The sequence below is a fragment of the Pleuronectes platessa genome, chromosome 6 (genome assembly GCF_947347685.1).
Source record: "Pleuronectes platessa chromosome 6, fPlePla1.1, whole genome shotgun sequence".
NCBI classification, from domain to species: Eukaryota; Metazoa; Chordata; class Actinopteri; order Pleuronectiformes; family Pleuronectidae; genus Pleuronectes; species Pleuronectes platessa.
Window position 1 is genome coordinate 9,397,935 of NC_070631.1, and position 18,028 is coordinate 9,415,962.

An 18,028-nucleotide genomic window follows, 5' to 3' on the forward strand; every position below is an offset into this window, starting at 1 on the left:
AAACTGTCCTGTGGCTTTGAATGCCCTGAAATGACAGAAACAAGAACAGGGGGGACACCGTCCTTTCAGGGACTCCACAACATTAACACTCATCTACTCGTTTCCAGCAGACTTACTATATTGCAGCTTGCCATGCATGGCACACACATCTAATATTGACTTTTGTTCTTTTAACTTTTATCTTATTTTTTTCATGAACATACCTGAAAGTACTTTACCGTTTCATAATCAATGGATTCAGTCTACAACAAACAATATTTTTTTTTTCCAACAACCAAAAAACACACAGAAACCACATTTCATTCTTATTTTTTTTCTTACTTGATAGTAAATCAGTTACATTAATTTTTAGGTTATACATTTTTAGGCTTTCTCCATGAATATATAGGCTCCTACGTTAAAGCTTAGCATTACGACCAACATGATAGACTTAGCAAAACCGAATTCAAGGAAAAGGAAAAACAAAAAAAACAGGATTAAGACAGAATGATGGTGAATGGACAAACATGTGAACCCTCCCTCCATTTTGTGGAACAAAAATGCAAAAGCGACAACTCATTTTCAACTGATTATAAAACAATTTAAAATGGTGGATGCGACAGTTCTCTCAGACTGGGTTGCGTACACAAGCAGAATCTCCTGATGACACATACAAAAGACCCCTTTAAGACAAACAAGAAGAAAGCAAAGCAGAGGGGGTGTGGAGGATGTCAATAGTACAATTTTTGATTTAAATGGTGAGAGTTCTGGTTGTGGAGGAAACATCCGTTATTTCTTTCCCAGAGGCCTTTGCAATTCCTCCTCTGAAATGTCTCGAGTCCCGTGTGACTTCACACTATCCCTGATTTCTCCAGCAGTGTCACTGTTTTGAGCAGTTCTTTTGAGAAGTCACCAATAATTAGAAGAAAAAAACATTAAGGCTCCAGAAAACAGCTTTCTGAAATGAAAATTGTCAGTAGTAAGCCAAAAAATAGAGATTTTGTCGATCTGAATGAAAAATAGATAAATCATTGAAGTTTTAATATCGCACAGTTCCAAGTCCGACATTGCCTTTGGGATCCTCCAACCCTGTTGGCACAGTTAAAACTCTGAAGCATGGCAATGTTGCCCCCACATGGACAAATAGGGGCAGGACACCTCTGTTCCTGATTGTACTGAAATATAAAGTGGCAGATTTTTTTCCTCCATGGTGCAGTCAAACCCTGATTCAATTGGAAAGAGGAGCGGGTGGGAGCAGTAGAGAGAAAACCAGTCTGGTGATGAGAGAAGAGTACGAGCTTGAACGGGAAGAAAAATATTTAAAAAAGAAAAAAAGCTGAACTAAAGAGGGTGGTGGCGGCTTGGTAATACATTAAATCAGCTTGTTATCCCTGCACAAGAAGTGGGTGGTTTATGGGGCAAAAAAGCACAAGTCTCAACAATGGTAGAGATTCACCAGGATTAAATAGAGAAAAAAAAAATGGGCTTGGTTGCATTTTCATATTCTTCTGTCTCTTAAATCAAAGGTCCTAGTGTAACTGTTGATCAAGCCAAGGATGAATGTCCTCTATTGTTTATTCCTGTTTTGGCGCTCCTGTTGGGAAAGAAACAACATATATAATTAGATAAAGAAACTGACAACAGCACAGTAAACTGTAGTACATTTTGAATTTATCCATTTAAAGCAGAAATAAAATATCAGACTATCAACATTATCACCTTCACTGCACTAAAAACACAAGAGTAATCTTCAATGAATTTCAGGAAAAAAAATCTTAAAACTACTGTTTTATAAGTATGACAGTTCTTTACCTGATCCAACCTAGAGCGGTTCTGTATCGGAGGAGGTTCAAAGGTCTGTCAAAGGAAGCGAGTAAGAGGAAATGGACAAGAACAAAAGAGACACAAAACAGTCAGTTAAGACAAAATATATTTAGATACACTAACTCTAATCAAGGTGCCAAAGAAATTTTAAATGTAAAATGGTGAGGTAACTTTACCCACCTCACGCACCTCTTCCTCCTCCTCCTGCCTCTTCTCATAATGGGAGAAGTCATCAAAGATGGAGGTGGTGTGTTTGTAGGTAGCGATGATCTTGAGCACCTGCTTGGCCTTCTCCAGAGGGACCTCCTGGGTGTCGCGTGAGTTGGTCACTGGCTTGTTGTCGTTGTTCTCCAGGCGGATGTGGCGAAGCTGGCTATTAGGCACATCCTTAACAAACAACCAGTCCACGTCAAACTTGCCCTTCCACTTGTCCTGTGCCCAAACACCAGCACTGGTGCCATAGTCCACTGGTGAACGCATCTCCGCCACACCGCAGAAATGACCACTGCCGTTGACACTGAACAGCAGGTACACAGGACCTTTAGCATTCATGGCCCGGAAGGCTGAGTCCAGCCGCTTGTTGCCGTGCTCCGTGCTGCACCAGATCGAGTACTTGATGGAGCGATGTATATCATCCTCAGAGTAGCTCTTAATGATGAAGACACGACCGTTCTTCAGGTTCCATTCAAATTCCTTGGGATTGTAGCTGTGGTTGGCACGCAGCTTATCCAGCACTGGATGGGACTCTCCACCAGGTCCCTGGTTGGCAGAAGATTGGGGGCCAATGTTCCCACCACAAACCAGACCCATCACACCACTACCGTCTGGGCAGGGGCCCCCTTGCCCATAACCTTGGTTACGGTTGCGGGGGGCAACCCAGCGGGTCTGGGGGGGTGGGGGCTGGGTATGGTTTTGGTAGGGCTGAGGTGGAGGTTGATGGTGCTGATGATGATGATGATGGGGGGGCTGTAAGGCCATAGGCTGCATCTGGGGCTGCATCATCGACTGGTGAGGGGGCTGCATGGGTCCTTGCTGCATGGCGGCTTGATGAGACATACCATGAGGCATGCCTAGATGCTGCTGCTGCTGCATTGGAGCTGTGGCTACTTTAGTCCCTGGGCCCTTTTCCCAGGTCCCAATGTTCATGTTGTGTTTGATGGGGGGCGGGGGCAGAGCTCCTCCTAGATTGGTCATCCCTGGCTTTACCTTAGATTTCAGCTGCTGCATCTTGGCGGGCTTGCTGGCAATGGACGCCCAGGAGGTGGGTTTAGGTGGGGGCATGCCAATAGGTGTGGCTCCATTTCCTGTGGCCACTGCAGGTCCACCAATCACAGATCCCACAGCCTTGATGCCGGATCCCTGTCCTGTGACATCCCCTCCGATCTTCAGGCCAACCATGCCCTGCTCCAGGCTGTTCATACCAGGGGCTTTGTTGAGGGTGTCACTGTGAAAGCCCGTCTGACCATCAGGCACCATGGTACCCCCCAGGGAGCTGGGAGGATAGCTGTAGCTGCCACCATAAGCTGAACTTTGAGTCTGCTGGCCCTGGGAACCACTTGTGCCCCAAGCAGAGAAGGCAGGATTTTCAGGGAAAAAGTTAAACCTGTGGGGGTAGATGCTGCTTCCCAGGCCCCCCGGCTGGCCAAACACCGTGTCCGGCATGAAATGATGGTCTCCATTACTTAAGGCTCCGTAGGGTGTGAGGTATGGAATAGGAGGGTCCCCTCCTGTGGACCAGGGAGCCTCACTGAGGGGGTACGGAAATCCAATGGAGGGGGCGTAGTAGCTGGACAGGTAGGGGTCGGTGATGGACTGGTAGCTGTTGTTCTGGATGAAGGAAAGTCAGCAGAATCACAAATCAGCATTGTCTTAAACAGCTCAGTAAATTAAACTGCAAGTTCTATTGTATAGAACATATCTTCATCTCCAGTTTGAACTTCAATGATTAATTTATTTGGCATTAATTGTAGAAATATACAATAATTTAACTGAGAATAGAATTCAAAACTAGTCTAATCACTAATCAGATCATGTTATACTTCTACAAATGTGTGCTGTCCATGTAAAGGTTACTATTTACATGCAGTTTTGTCTCGTTTAATGCTCAATACATGTAATTAGAAAGTTAATTCATTCTCACTGTGCGATTGTGCACACACTTATACATCATGACAGAAAATATCCTTATAAAGAATGTGTTATTGGTTTTAACTGCGTGTTATTTCTTAACAATTCTCAGAAGATGGAGTTTTACCTGAGTTGATTGACCAGTGAGGTAAGGCTCAAAGTCATTGTCATGGACAGTCTCCTTCTGATGCAGTGAACCATTTTGCACTGCAACAAAATAAAGGTTACACAATTAAGATTTTAAACACATGTAGGGAGGACAGCGCCTAGTTTTAAAAAGGTACAGACTGCAACAGCGGCCATTGTGATCATCTTTCTGCTATTACCGAACACCATTCAAATATTGATCATATTGATTTATGTTGAGATTCATTTATTTTAATTCACCATCACATTATTGGTAAATAATAATAGTTAAGAGATAGATAGTCTGTAGAAATCCAAGACAATTTGATTTTGTGAACACAGCAGCCGATCCCTAGCGTGATTCACCGCGAGCGAGTGCGGGGAGTTGATGATGCTTCTAACCGAAACGGAGGCAAAAATGAAAACAAAACTAAAACAAGCACCTCCCGGTGAAAAGCAATGACACACATTAAGTCAACATCGATGAAGATGTCGGGTGCTTCAAACCAAATCATGTTACTTCCTGTATCTGCCTTCCACAATTGGCTGCCCCACCTCTTGCCTGAAAACCTCCAGCTGCGTTACTCTGGGTAAACTCTGTAGACAATTCTCTGAAATTGACCAGGGAGTCATGACTGAAAAACGACTACAGTGTCACTTCACCCTCTAACCAACTGCAGTAAATCAAAGATGACATGAACATCATATAAAATACAATTACGAGGCCATAACAAAACAGTTGCCAGCAATAATTGTAATGAGTAACTGACCAACACCCAGCAGATGATGTTTTGAGTATGAAGCATTAATGGTGAACTTAAATGTGGGTAGTTTGCTTCTTCACATAGAGAAGCGACTGTGGACATATTGAAAGCACTGCAGCTAAAATGATAAGTCAATTAATCCATTAACTGATTAATGGACAAACCATTTTGATAATCAGGCGTATTAGTACCTTTTATGGCTAACATACCATAAAATGTAATGTTCCTGCTCCTTCTATAATCAATTGTAAAAAAAATAAAAATAAAAAAAAATGTGTTTCCATTGCAATTTAGGGACCCGAAACCTTGTGAATCAATTAGGAGATAGTAAGTATTTTACAACGGTTTGCCTTGTGTGTTCCATACAGCCTCATGTTTGCCAAGTATATATGACCCCGTCTTCAGGTCCTATTTTTGTCAAAATGACGTGAGGACACTGGCTCTAGAGGGCCCGCCTGCCATTATTCCATTCCTCAGAACTCTTTCTCTGGTCACTGATCAGTTTGACTTAAGTTTAATTATACACATTTTCTGATTTTATTGAAATATCCCTGCTACAGCACGCGGACAGTAGCCAGGTGCATTGTGCTGCAAGTGTGAGTTTTCTGACAATCTACTAGAACTCAAGCTGACCACAATCTCCACTCTCTGTGAAATAGCAATTACAGACATTTGAAACAATCTTTCAGTGCTTTGTCCTCAAAAGACAGATTTGGACGGCATATCGCTAGTAAATCCTAAATGTGAATGCCAGTTCTTCACAGACTTTATACACCACCATTGTGCAAGGGGCGAAAAAATGCTTACACAACAATATATCCTCTCATCATGGATGCTGTCATTTGACAAAGAAACTGAAAAGAGTCCGTTCCCCATGATTGGAGGTTTGTGATAATGAGAGGTTTCTGAAATTAACCTGCCCATTTAATAACATGGTGGATGCTCTACTTCAATGTCTCTGCAAACACTATTATTTCCACGGGTGTCCCGGCTCAATATGTATTGTGCTCGGTATTCATATTTGACATCGGATGAATATAATTCACCCTAGAGCGAGACAAATTATTTCAGAGGAGATCCTCCCTCCTAAATAATGTGGATGGTGATGAGAGTAGATTAACTCGAAAATAAAAACGACACCACCAGATTCTGTACCTTGTGATCATATTGTACAAAAGACCCCAACATTTGATGCAGGAATACACTAAACCTAATTTGCTGTAGTGTGAAAGAGATGTGTGTCCGAGCCGGAGTGTGAGTCCATGATGGGCTGGTGTATTTAGTGGGGGATGAACTGTGGGCCCGGAGTAGAGATCCAAACCCCATACCACCGAATAGATGTTCAGTGATATTTCCACTCACCTTTAGACGCTTGTCCTTTTGATCTCTGCATCCAGGTTGGAACATGGAAAGAGGAAACATGGAAGACACAGTTTGAGATTCACACAAAACACACAGGTTGACAGTGCAGCTTCACATATTGTCTAGACACAGGCAGAAGCAAAACAATTCAGTTAACGTTCGTCTGGAGCAAAAACTAGTTAAATTACCAGTAGGCTGTAGGAGATACACACTAGAGCATTGCAGGTTAAAATGCACAATTGTGATTCACGCACAACTTTGCCTTACTTTCACTTACGTATCCCCCCCCCCTCCTCCATTTAAATGGCATTAATTGCGTGAACACATCTTGAATGAAGTTAAAAACAACACGTTGGGGACATGTGGCGGGATATCGAGCAGGCATTTGAGGCATCTTCCATTAAAAGTTGTGGTTGACAAAAGAGGGTTAGCTTCAGCTTCCAGTCGTTAGCTTCAGGTTTCACGTATTCGGGATTAGAAGGAGGCTTTTTCTTCCTGCTAAAGTCGACGCCATTAATACAATAGATTCACACAAAGATGCATTCAACAATATTTCAGTCAAATATAATGGTGTCGCTTCCCCTAGACGCTCAGTAAAAGGTGAAGCCGTTTCCCCGGAATGTTGCTAACCTGCTAGCTAGGAGCACCGGCCAGCGCAAGTAGCTAGCTAGCTCTTCCGAGGAATAGCCGTAGCCCAGTAAATCGTCAACGTTAGCGGGTAGCTTAGCTTCCCCCCTCCCCCGTACAAGGCGCCGCGTCCTTCCTACCTGAGGGTCAATGCTTGTGGCAGACATAATTCATGAAGCAGGTCCCGGGTGTTCGCACAGAGCCTGAGCTTGTGACTGGATTCTCGAGCCCCGCGACGTGGAGGAGAACAGGCAACTTCCCCCCAGCTCAAGTTAGCTCCGCGGCTAGCTGTGCGGCTTTAGCGTGCGGGCTAGCTCAGCTGTGTGTGTTCCGCTGTGTGCACGTCTCCCAACTTCCACACTTCAAGTCTGCTCGCCGCGGATTCGGGGTCTCGGAGCGGCCGCGGGGTCCTGGTGCGCGGGTGTTTGCGGGTCGGTGCGGGGGTCTCGGAGCTGTTTGCGGGTCTCGGGCGCACTTCTGTCCTCGCCTTTACTTTGTCTTTTTTTTCTTCTTATATTCCAGAGAGAGAAAACGTTAAAGCCCCGTACACTTCCCCAATGGCTGCTCCATCCGGGCTCCGAGCCGCTGCAGTTCACGTCGTTCCCTGCGGGGGTAAAAAAAAAAGAGAGAGAAAGAGAGAGAGACGAGAGGGAGGGGAGGGGAGAGGGGGGGATGCGACCTTCCCATTCTTTTTTGGAAAACAGGTGACTGAAGCTACAGTCTGTGATTTGCATGATAAACAACTCGTATGCATTCGATGTGTACGAAGTTCACTCACGTGCACACGTGCTCTGGAGACGTTTCCCTGCAAACTCCGGGGCTGTGTACGGCGCCAGGGGGGGGGGGGGGGGGGGATCAACGATCAGCAGACTGTGTGTGGTTGTTCTGCAGAGGGCCTCGGTGCATCTGATACACTTCTCAGGGCCGGCCCTGGCAATGTTGGCGCCCTAGGCGAGATTTCCAATTGGCGCCCCCCCACCATACACACGCAAAGTGTCATGCATCCCCAAGAACGTTTGGACTGTATACAGATGCACACACAGGCAGACAAAATTGTAAGCTATAAAAAACAATAAAAATACATAATAAAAAATATAAAAAGAGTCTGAAATCAGCTGTACTGATAGCATATCATGTCATATCGACAAAAATAAACAATGATGTCCACAATTGGGGTAATTCTTACCTCTATATTGTTCTTTCCAATCCCCTAACTTTTCTGAATTGTGCTTTCTGAATTGTGCACCTGATAATTTAATCTTTTTTTGATTCATCTTTGACTCTAACTGCAGTCTATCACCGCAGCGTGTACGTCAGGGACACACCTGAGGTGGAAGCGCACATTCTGTGCGAGCCGCCGCCTGACTGTTCACACAGGGGGCCATCCAGGAGGAGGTTTTAGATGCTGGCTTGCCTGTCCATGGAGCCATGGGTGATGACATCAGCAAATGTCCCTACTATGCTGCCAAAATGAGTAGGTTTTTATACTTCTCTTTGTATGCATGATGCTGCTATGAGGAACTGTTGTGAGGCTGTGGTTGTTTAGGTTCTTTAAAACATTTTTTTTTTCACATTTCGTAATTCATTCTTGGCCTCTAGAAGGTTAGATATGCACAGACAAGTGATTGGAATCCGAAGCTGTTTTTCAAGACATAGCACACCTACACTTTGAAGTGCATGTTTTATTAAAACTATTTCAGATAATTGAATTTCTACTGATGCATGTTGAAATGATTAAATTCTTTGCTTTGGCTTTTAGTGCTATATTAGTATTAAGGTGTAAACAGAGACAGTTTCTCTGTTTGAGAAGGAAATTCTCTTCTTCTAATATTAATGGTTTATCTACATTCTTCTAATAGTTTATCTACTTGACGGTTAGTTATGTAAGAGGTAGGTCTTTCAAAAGCTCATGTGTTTTGAATACACAAGTATCCACCATCGCTACAACTGTGTACCCATCATCCATATTGTGTTGTGTATGACTTTGAAGGAGGTTTTCTCCTGTAAGTACAACACTTTTGTGTCGCTTGTACTGTATGCAGTGTAATTCATTTTAATTTTCACTCTGACACAGTATGCTTGTTGCACACAGAGTACCAAAGGAGATGTGTTGATAGTAACATTTAAACAAGGATGCTGTGCTCTCAACGCATACTGCCTGTGACTATGCAGTATTATTATCAGCAAAGCTCATTCAGGACAACAGCTGGAGTGCAGATGAACCCAGCAGCCAGCAGGGGGCAGCCTCAAGACATCACATGGAAACCAAAAGCAGCAGCAGACTGTGATTCTTGAAAGGCGTCAGAAGATAAGGTTGTAAACTACTGGTTTATTCTCTAACAATAAGTTTCTAAAGCATGTTAAATCATCCAATATCTAAAATATAAATGTAACTTTTAAGTAAGGCTAAGCCGCATAGAATGACACGGACACACACACACGATCATTTGTCCATCTTCTTGTTCTGCTTAATTCCTCATGGAAATCTGCAGACGGTGTGGCCTAGTTGGTAAAGTGGCTGGCGTTTGCGGGTTCGAGTCCCACTCTTTCCTCTGTTGATGCCGGCAATATACTGAACTCTGAATTATATTAACTGCCATATATTTTAAATTAAAATTATTAAATATGAAAAAAATTAAATTTAAATTAAATTAAAAAAAAAAAGAAAACTGCGCACGCAATTCCTGCGCATTGGGCTTCTGCGCATGATGTGCGCAGTGATCTTCTGCGCATGATGTGCGCAATGGGCTTCTGCGCATGATGTGCGCCAGGCCCGGCCCGAGGCATAAGCGATACAAGCGGGCGCTTGGGGCCTCCTGACCGCCAGGAAAAAAAAAATTATAATTAAAAATAATAATAATAATAATATTAAATAACTTAAACAAGTGACCTGATTGAATGAAATAAAGAATACATCTATACAAGACAATTCTGATTTTACGATCAATATATCTGCCAGCGTTCAAGTCATGCATATCAACTGCGTGCTCAATCTGCTGACAGATAATTCGCGGTCATAGACAGACACTGCATAATACTCAAGGTTAAGTTGGAAGGGACATATATAAGCATGTCATCTAAAAGGACGTATCTCTCTGGTGCCCAAAAACGGAAAAAGAAAAGGACAGAAGATGAGAAAAAAGAGCAAGATAAAGGTATGATTGCATGATTATTTAAAATATGTTTTGAACTCATTTGAGGGAGGAGCAGCTCAAGCTATCATAGGAGTTAGCTAGCTAGCTAGCGAGTTAATGTCATCTTATATTTGCCATCACATGAGCTATATTCATCAACAATGTATGTATCTCATTAATATACATTTATCTAGGTGTATATCAGATGTCAACGATATTGGCAGTGTTTAGGATGTTCAATCAAACATGTACTGCTAGCTCTTGCCAGGCTTAATCTAACGTTAGCTCGCTGACTGAGGTGGACATTAGCACTAGTAGCTAGCTACATGAAAACAGTACTGTTTTATAAATGTGACATAGTGGTGAGTCTGACAGCGACTAAAGGCCTCTGTATGCTTCTCCGAGTCCGTTTCGGAATGACGGATCGGACGGACCCTTTTTGATTTATAGTTCTACGAGCCTTTTTGTTGTGAAAACAATTCACCGCCAGAACAGTAGATGGCGAGACGGAAGTCGAGCTTAGACAAGCCTACCTCATGAGGTATATAGAAGAAGTCCACGCTGGTTTATTTACGTCCTCCCGGCTCCTCACACACAGTGAACGATGACAACAGAAAAAGGATGTTGATGACGCGACAGTTTTTGCTGAATAAAGTGACACCCAGCGGGTCAAAATGCTTTTGTTATTGTGTCTTAACGCAGCGGTTCCCCGGTCTTGTTTCCAAACTGCGTTGCTAATTCAACAGCTGCAACAGCTTGAAGCTACACGGAGGCAGCTAGCTTCCGCCCAGCTTCCACACACAGTCAGCACGGACAGCCGATACTAACTACTACCAAGTGTTTGCTTCTAACCTGACGGTGTTTGAGAAACAGTGTCATGACAGCCGTGGGTAAAAGTCAGCGGGTTTTTGCGCTGTTCCCACCGCAGTTAGCATGGTGGCTAGCCCGCTAGCCCCGTTATCAAAGTTCGTTATAACCGTATGTGACCGTACACACAAGTGCAGAGTCTTAGTCCGTGAGATATCGGTTTATATTGGAGGAAACAGCCAAAGGTGAACTTAACCTTCTAGGTGTAAGGGATGCAAGCTAGCATTGCTGTGCCTGTGCACGTTAGTAAAAGTGACATCTCAGCCAAAGATGGAGCACAATGTGCGCTCTGCTCTAAGATCTTTGTTGAGAGATGGCCTATTGGTCTTTATGAGAAAACACCATGTTGAAGTGAGGAGACGTCTGTGATAAAAATATACTTATATTGTATTAATATTATATTTAGGATGTTAAGTGTTCACCACACTGCAATTAGGCTGTGCCTTATTTTGCCTCACTAGAATAGGAATGGTTAGGTGTGGAATTGTTTGTTGATGAGTGTAAGTAATGATGGCAAAATAAACTCATTTTTCATAAACTCACTATCAACTATGCACTTTTGCAATGTTATTTTTTCAGGAACACTGTTGAAGTATTTTGGAGCACAACCAACTGTACCTGCCCCCGATGTGTCATCAAGTGTCAGTGCCTCCACAGCTGATGATACAGCAGGTGAGGTTTTTCTTGATGGCAAATGGCTACATAGTCTTTTAATATGACATGACACATTTTAAAAAAAATAATTACATTTTTTTTATTTGTTGATTTATTTATTTTATCTTTGCAGGTTCACCCCCAGCAGACTTACAGTCACCTGAAAGTGAGGAAGAACTTTTACCCATTGAGGAACAGTTACCAGCATTGACAGTCACTGATACACCGACTTCAACCTCTGCCGGCATAACAGGTCAGTTAATCTAACAGTTTTTGTTTTGTGTTGCCTTACTTAACTGTGAAATATCTTGTGTTATGTTATGATTCTATTTTTGTATCTTTGAGGCCAAATCACTGGTGTGTAATAATGCATTCGTTAAATCCCTCATAGAGTTAGAACCATGCTGCATCTTCAGGTGACACAGATATCTATAGACAGGGTGTGTGGAAGAGTGGGTGGGTGCTCAGGGTGTCAGTCTATCAATCAATCAATAAATCAATCACATTCTATTTGTATTTGGGTAATCATAAATTTGTCTCAGGGCTCAACAAGAAAAAAATACCTTCTGACAGTGGAAATAACAGAAACCTCAGAGAGAGTCATGTGTGAGGGTGTGAATGCGTGTGGCTCGTAACAGGCTGACATTCACCACTGCAGAGGATGTTTTGATAATCTGAGGATGACTGTAGCAATGTGACATGGACAGGCTGCAGTAAATACAGTAAATAAGTACATTAAAGTATTATTATCCTTACATTTAAGTATTGCATGTTGCTTATTACTACTAACTGATGCCTATTTTTGATCATCGAGCTGTAATATTGCAATTTCCCCCATTGTGGCACTAATAAAGGATTATCTTGTCTTTTCTTATCTTCAATAGCAAAAATTATTACTCTGGTTCACCACAAGGAGGCTCCATGCATGGAGAATTAACCACCTGCAGTTGTTCACGTTGAATATTGAAAACTGTCATGATAATTATAATAATTATGTCTTTATGTTTGTAGCACTTCTCAAACAATTGTGCTTCACAAATAAAAATACACAAGTAAAGTAAATAATACATAAGCATAACAAAAATCTAATAAAAATACAGGCAGAAAAGATTAAAACACAAAACATGTGACAGAGATTCAAGCATGAACTCCCAATACAATGATACAACTATAATCAGGGCACGTGGTATATTATAAGAGTACGCTTTGAGGTTTTATTTAAAGGAAGCTCTGTCCCCCTCAGAATCTCGATCAGTTTAAAGGCTCCTGCCAGAGGACTTTATGGGTTATTGCCTTATTTCATTGTTCTAATCGTAAATGAATGATGATCGGTGTGATCTTATTATCTGATCGAACTCTGAGTCAACTTGTATCTTTATCCAACTTGTACAATAAAAACTTTAAGAAACAGAGGCCGCTGGCCTTCAAAGTAAAATGTTATATAAACACCACTAAACTCTATCCAAAGACATGAAGTAGCCTTAATAAAATCTGTATCAACGATTCCTTACAAATGTCTCCACTGGTTACAGGGGTCGCCTCTAGTTATAGAAAATTGTAAAAAATCAATACTGAGGCTTCTTTGTCTGAACTGTGCCACCAACTCTATGTCCCATTCACAGATTATCAACACAACATACTTCTGGTTCGTCTTTTCCAAAATAAGAGTTCCGGATATACCAGCAAACTAAAATAATTTTAACCTAGGTCACAGGCCATCCAATAAAACAGCCTACATACATATATAAATCAGTGCATTCCAGTGTTCAAGCCCATTTGGAGTTAGAAATATAACGGTTAACCATCCGAGCCATTTGTTTATTTATTTGAGTTAATTTCCTTAAATTTACCACAGCAACTAACACACCTCAAACGTTTTCTCTGAAGTCGAGTCCTTCAACAACAAGCAGAGAGACTGATCAGTGTCAATACGTTTAAGATAGGCAGCAAAAAAAGTCACTTTTGTGCTTCCGATACATCGAAAGGTCTTTACGAGTTGAACTCAGTGAACTCTAACTGGATAACCAGCACAATAATCACTTTGTTACTGTGCGGAATCATCAGTTGTGAGCTTATTCTGTTCTAGCTGCTATACTTTAATATCACTCTAACTTCCCTTCAAAAGGGATACATCAACATTGTTAGGTTTAAAGTACACATCCACAGTTCTTTAGATGTTGGGCCTTTACCCCTAACAGGCAGAGCAACATGTCATATTCAGGCTGTCATTCATCCATGCATCAATGAGCACACACTCTGGCATGTAGTGGATTTTCTGGAAAGCAGTCTCCTGTAGGCCAGCGTTCAGGCCCACACAGCTGATCATATTATTCCAGTCGCTGTGCTGCACTCACCTTCAGTTCAGCGTGCGCTCCACTATGGACCGCAAAAGGGATGACTGGCACAGGATACAAAGAGAAAGGAAAAGCTACTTGCCACAGAATGACGGATGACAGAAGTACTATGGTGCCCATCCTCGAGGAGCCTCGGATGAGAAGAGAAACGACGAGACTTCGAACTTTACAGAGCTGGCCAGCGGATGCACCTGTAACGTCTGGAGAGCTGGCCAGAGCGGGCTTCTTCTTCCGCGGCCCCGGAGATAAAGTCCAGTGTTTCTGTTGCGGGGGGATTTTAAGATGTTGGGTCCACGGGGACAGCCCGGCCGAGGAGCACAGGAGGCATTTCCCCACCTGCAGTTTCATATTGGGCCAAGCCGTGGGGAACATCCCTCTCCAAGTTGGATTCTCGGACTCCGTGGACGGCCAGTTGTTGAGCCAGCTCCAGAGAATGACTATGGATGACCAGGGGACAGCTGGACAAGCGGTGTATCCAGAGATGGAGGCGGAGGATTCCCGGCTCACCACTTTCCACAACTGGCCCACCGAGGCCTCGATCCAGCCAGATATTCTGACTAGAGCAGGATTTTTCTACACAGGTGCTCACTGTCTCACTCTTAAACCTGATAGCATCTGTAACTTAATATATATATATCTGCTTTCTTCATTTTTGGAGTATCCAGGCGTTTATTAGAGTGAAATGTTCAGCACTGACCCAGGCTCTGCTAGAGTGACCTTTCTTTTGTGAGAGGGTTCATGGTACAATTGTCCTGCTGAGTCATCCTGTTGTGGACAGAACAACCTGGACAAAGCTGGGGCTGCTAGAGAAGTAGGGCTCCGCAGCTTCAGGCAATACACAGGGTGTGGACACAATATCATGAAACCTATAGAAAGTTGTTAAAGTATGAGGAGCACTTTTGTGAAGCTTATGATGTTAGTTTTGTTTTGCAAAAATGTGGATTACCATTTCTTTAAATTTACAGTTTATGGTTTGTAAAGAGATCCCCCCCTCAAATCAAACACATTCAGTTGTGTTATTTAATCTTGTGTGGAGTGTAAGTGGATTTTCTCCGTCCAGTCGGTGTCACTGCCCTTTTTCTAACAGCAGTCTGGTTCGTCCCGACAGGTCACGGTGACAATGTCAAATGCTTCTACTGTGACGGCGGCCTGAGGAACTGGGAGCCGGGAGACGACCCCTGGCAGGAGCATGCCAAGTGGTTTCCACGGTAACACCAGGACTAGGAAACAGTACACACACATTTGTCGAACACATAATATTCCTGTTTTTTATGCACTGGCAAATTAGGCTTCATTGATATGCTATGCATTGGTTTCTGCTCTGAGATAGAAAAAAACAACAAGATAACATATTTATATTCCTCAGGTGTGAGTTTTTAATCCAGTCGAGGGGGCAGGAGTATATCAGCAACATCCAGGATGCTCATTTCCATCTGGGTGAGACTGTGGTGAGAATCCTTCGCATCTGGATAATATCTGTTTGTCACACTGCAGACACAAGAAGAACAATTACAACAATTACAAATTATTATATGTCACGTTGCTCTGATTCTAATTTCAAGGGTGGATCTCCGACCTCGACGAGCGGAGATATCGGCTCCAGAAATGGTAAGTTCTATCAAATGTTTTTAAAAGGCAGTAAATGAAGGACATGGGGACATAAACGTCAGCCTCCGTCTTTGATGCACGTCATCAAAATGTCCACATCCACTCCTCCTTGTTCACACAACAGGGGGGAAAGGTAGAGCAAACAGGCCGAGTGGGTTTTTCAAATGAAAGAAAAGCGAAACTGCAGCACGATGAGTGAATCTCGAGAGAACCTCCTTGATTGAAACAGGGATTTGAAGGATAAAAGCAGACCTTTCTCCAGCACTGAGGACTTATGTTTGTTATTGGATTGCAGTAGTTAGGGAGCACTATGGAAATAATTTGACTGTTGGAGCGGCAGACAGGAGAGGCCAATTATTCCATACAATGCCGGAATCACACTTATAATCCATTTCAACAGATCCATAAAGGAGATCTGTGGTTTGAAATGGCAGATAAACGTAAGCTGCGCAATTTCTCCTCTCCTCTCCCCTCCTCTCCCCTCCCCTCCTCTCCTCTCCTCTCCTCTCCTCTCCTCTCCTCTCCTCTCCTCTCCTCTCCTCTCCTCTCCTCTCCTCCTCCCCTCGCCCTCCCTCTCGTCTCTCAGATGTGGTCGCAGGGCTGGCGGCCTCCTCAGCCATGCTTTCTCCTGTGGTGCAGACCGTGGTTCAGATGGGCTTCGAAGCCGGCCTGGTGGAGAGTCTGGTCCAGACCAAGTTTCTATTGACGGGCCAGCACTACATGTCAGTGTCTGACCTGGTCACCGACGTTCTGCAGGCCGAGGAGGAGGAAAGACAGAGGGGGCCACAGAGCAGAGGTAACAGCAGGTGGTTGGAGAGTAACTAAGTACTTTTTTTTAACTTAAAGTACTTTTCTTTGATATACTTCAGTATCTCAACGTTTACTTCCATTCCGCTGCCACCATTGTAGTGTTTACGCCACTACATGTATTGGCCAGCTGCATAGTTAGTTACTTTCTAGATTATTATTTTACATCAACACTTCTAAAATACATTGCATGGTAAACATGTCTGGTTGGAGCCTTTTTAAATTTCCCCTCTGAATTTCAAAAATTGGATTTAGGCCTATAGATGAAGAAAACTGAAAAAGGTAGTAGAGAGAGTCCCCAAAATCTTTCCTTCCTGTTCCTTTTGTTTTCCAATGATCTTGTCATATGCCCTAAACAGGTATGTTGTGACCCATCAGAGGAAGATGTATCTGTATCATGCCGATGAAATGGTTCCCGCTGTTATATAATATATCATAATATGACAGTCATGGCAGATGATGTAGGACAAGTACATTTACTTAGGCTTCTTTAAGTTTTTGTAGTAATTTGTGACTATTCACACAATTATACTCAAGTAGCATAAGCTTAACTTGATATATTTCAGTGGTGTGTCACTGTCTTTCTTTAATGTTTGTTCTCTTCAGATACTGAGACGACGCAGGGCTCCAGTGCTGGAAGTGTGAGAACACAAACACCCATCAAAGGGAAAGGTCAGAGGTCAACATCTATCGGGAATAAAAGCCACTTTTGTTCTTGAAATACTTTCATAACGAATTACACCATTGAACTGCTGACATGCGATTCCTCTATCCTGCAGCGGTCCGGCTTCAGACATAACACTGAGCTTGTATTTTCTGTGTGTGTCTCTTCATGTGTTTTTTTTCTTTCTTTCTACATGTGATCTGACAAACAGTGAAGGACCCCAGTCCAGAGGAGATGCTGAGGCAGCTGCAGGAGGAGAGGACGTGCAAGGTGTGCATGGACAAGCTGGTGTCCATCGTCTTCATCCCCTGTGGTCACCTGGTGGTGTGTGGCGACTGCGCTGCCAGCCTGCGTCACTGCCCCATCTGCAGAGCCGTCATCAGGGGCAGCGTTCGTGCGTTCATGTCCTGAGGGCTGCAGTAGAGAAGTCACTGCTCTACAGGTGTTACATGAGTGGCCTTGAGTTTTTCCTTCTGTGCTAATTTTCCCCTTGAACTGATCAGAATCAAGAGTGCTGGTTGCTTGTGTTGTCAGAGTTCACAGACTATTTTCTATAATAAACATTTTAAGAGGTTCAGCCGTTTGTGCGTCGTTTACGTTTTTACAAAATTCAAACCTCGACTATATGACACAACACAAGGTCATTAAAAGAGCACATTCTTTTTATTAACAAACACCTATTTACATGAACACAAAGCACAGTTCAGGATATAGGATTATGCAATCAGATCACATGGGAACAGGAGAAACACAGGACACGAAATAAAGAGAAATACAAAAACATCCACTTTTCCACTTTCTATGCAGAGAAAAATTATTATCTACACAGAGGTGCTTTTATTTCTCAGTGGGGAAAAAATACTTTGACAACCATACCAGGTTTGAGGCTGTATTGCACTGAGAGGAAGACTAGTGTTGACGTAATGACTTTAGTAGCATTTCACTACTTGTAATGATTATGTTACAGTATGAGGTGATCTGTGTTTTGAACTAACCCACACCCCAGATATAAACTACCAGGAGTGTGTGGACATTAAATTATAAAAGACAATAAGTACATATCAATTATTGCATCTATCCAGTATAATAACAAATAAAAATCCATCATTGAGACATTAGCCGGCAGAAATG

The 18,028-nt window shown here is 42.9% G+C and overlaps 2 protein-coding genes across 3 annotated transcripts; one reads left to right on the forward strand and one right to left on the reverse strand.

Moving 5' to 3' along the window:
- Positions 1-297: 297 nt before the first annotated feature.
- LOC128442555 (YTH domain-containing family protein 1) lies at positions 298-7,383 on the reverse strand. 2 transcript variants are annotated; one of them, XM_053425061.1, is made up of 6 exons: positions 6,950-7,383; positions 6,183-6,207; positions 4,058-4,137; positions 1,993-3,630; positions 1,792-1,836; positions 298-1,573 (listed from the first exon to the last, which is right to left on the reverse strand). In XM_053425061.1, exons 1-6 carry the CDS (start codon positions 6,974-6,976, stop codon positions 1,547-1,549), a joined length of 1,842 nt encoding a protein of 613 aa, XP_053281036.1. In that variant the 5' UTR covers positions 6,977-7,383; the 3' UTR covers positions 298-1,546. The 2 variants fall into 2 exon arrangements, with proteins under 2 accessions (XP_053281036.1, XP_053281035.1); XM_053425060.1 differs by having other exon boundaries at positions 1,984-3,630; positions 6,950-7,382.
- A 6,302-nt stretch (positions 7,384-13,685) lies between these two features.
- birc7 (baculoviral IAP repeat containing 7) lies at positions 13,686-17,308 on the forward strand. Its single transcript, XM_053425557.1, has 7 exons — positions 13,686-14,399; positions 14,927-15,026; positions 15,185-15,266; positions 15,381-15,426; positions 16,013-16,222; positions 16,840-16,905; positions 17,109-17,308. The coding sequence occupies exons 1-7, from the start codon at positions 13,859-13,861 to the stop codon at positions 17,306-17,308; spliced, it is 1,245 nt and encodes a 414-aa protein (XP_053281532.1). The 5' UTR covers positions 13,686-13,858.
- The last annotated feature ends 720 nt before the right edge of the window (positions 17,309-18,028 follow it).

Bases quoted from the DNA above. Each gene is read 5' to 3' on its own strand.
- birc7 (XM_053425557.1), top strand. From the start codon at position 13,859: ATGACTGGCACAGGATACAAAGAGAAAGGAAAAGCTACTTGCCACAGA. The intron at 16,223-16,839 runs GTAACAGCAGGT...TGTTCTCTTCAG, and splicing joins GAGGGGGCCACAGAGCAGAG to ATACTGAGACGACGCAGGGC. The intron at 16,906-17,108 runs GTCAGAGGTCAA...TCTGACAAACAG, and splicing joins AACACCCATCAAAGGGAAAG to TGAAGGACCCCAGTCCAGAG.
- LOC128442555 (XM_053425060.1), bottom strand. From the start codon at position 6,976: ATGTCTGCCACAAGCATTGACCCTCAG. The intron at 6,208-6,949 runs GTAGGAAGGACG...ACCTGGATGCAG, and splicing joins CCACAAGCATTGACCCTCAG to AGATCAAAAGGACAAGCGTC. The intron at 4,138-6,182 runs GTGAGTGGAAAT...ATTTTGTTGCAG, and splicing joins AAAAGGACAAGCGTCTAAAG to TGCAAAATGGTTCACTGCAT.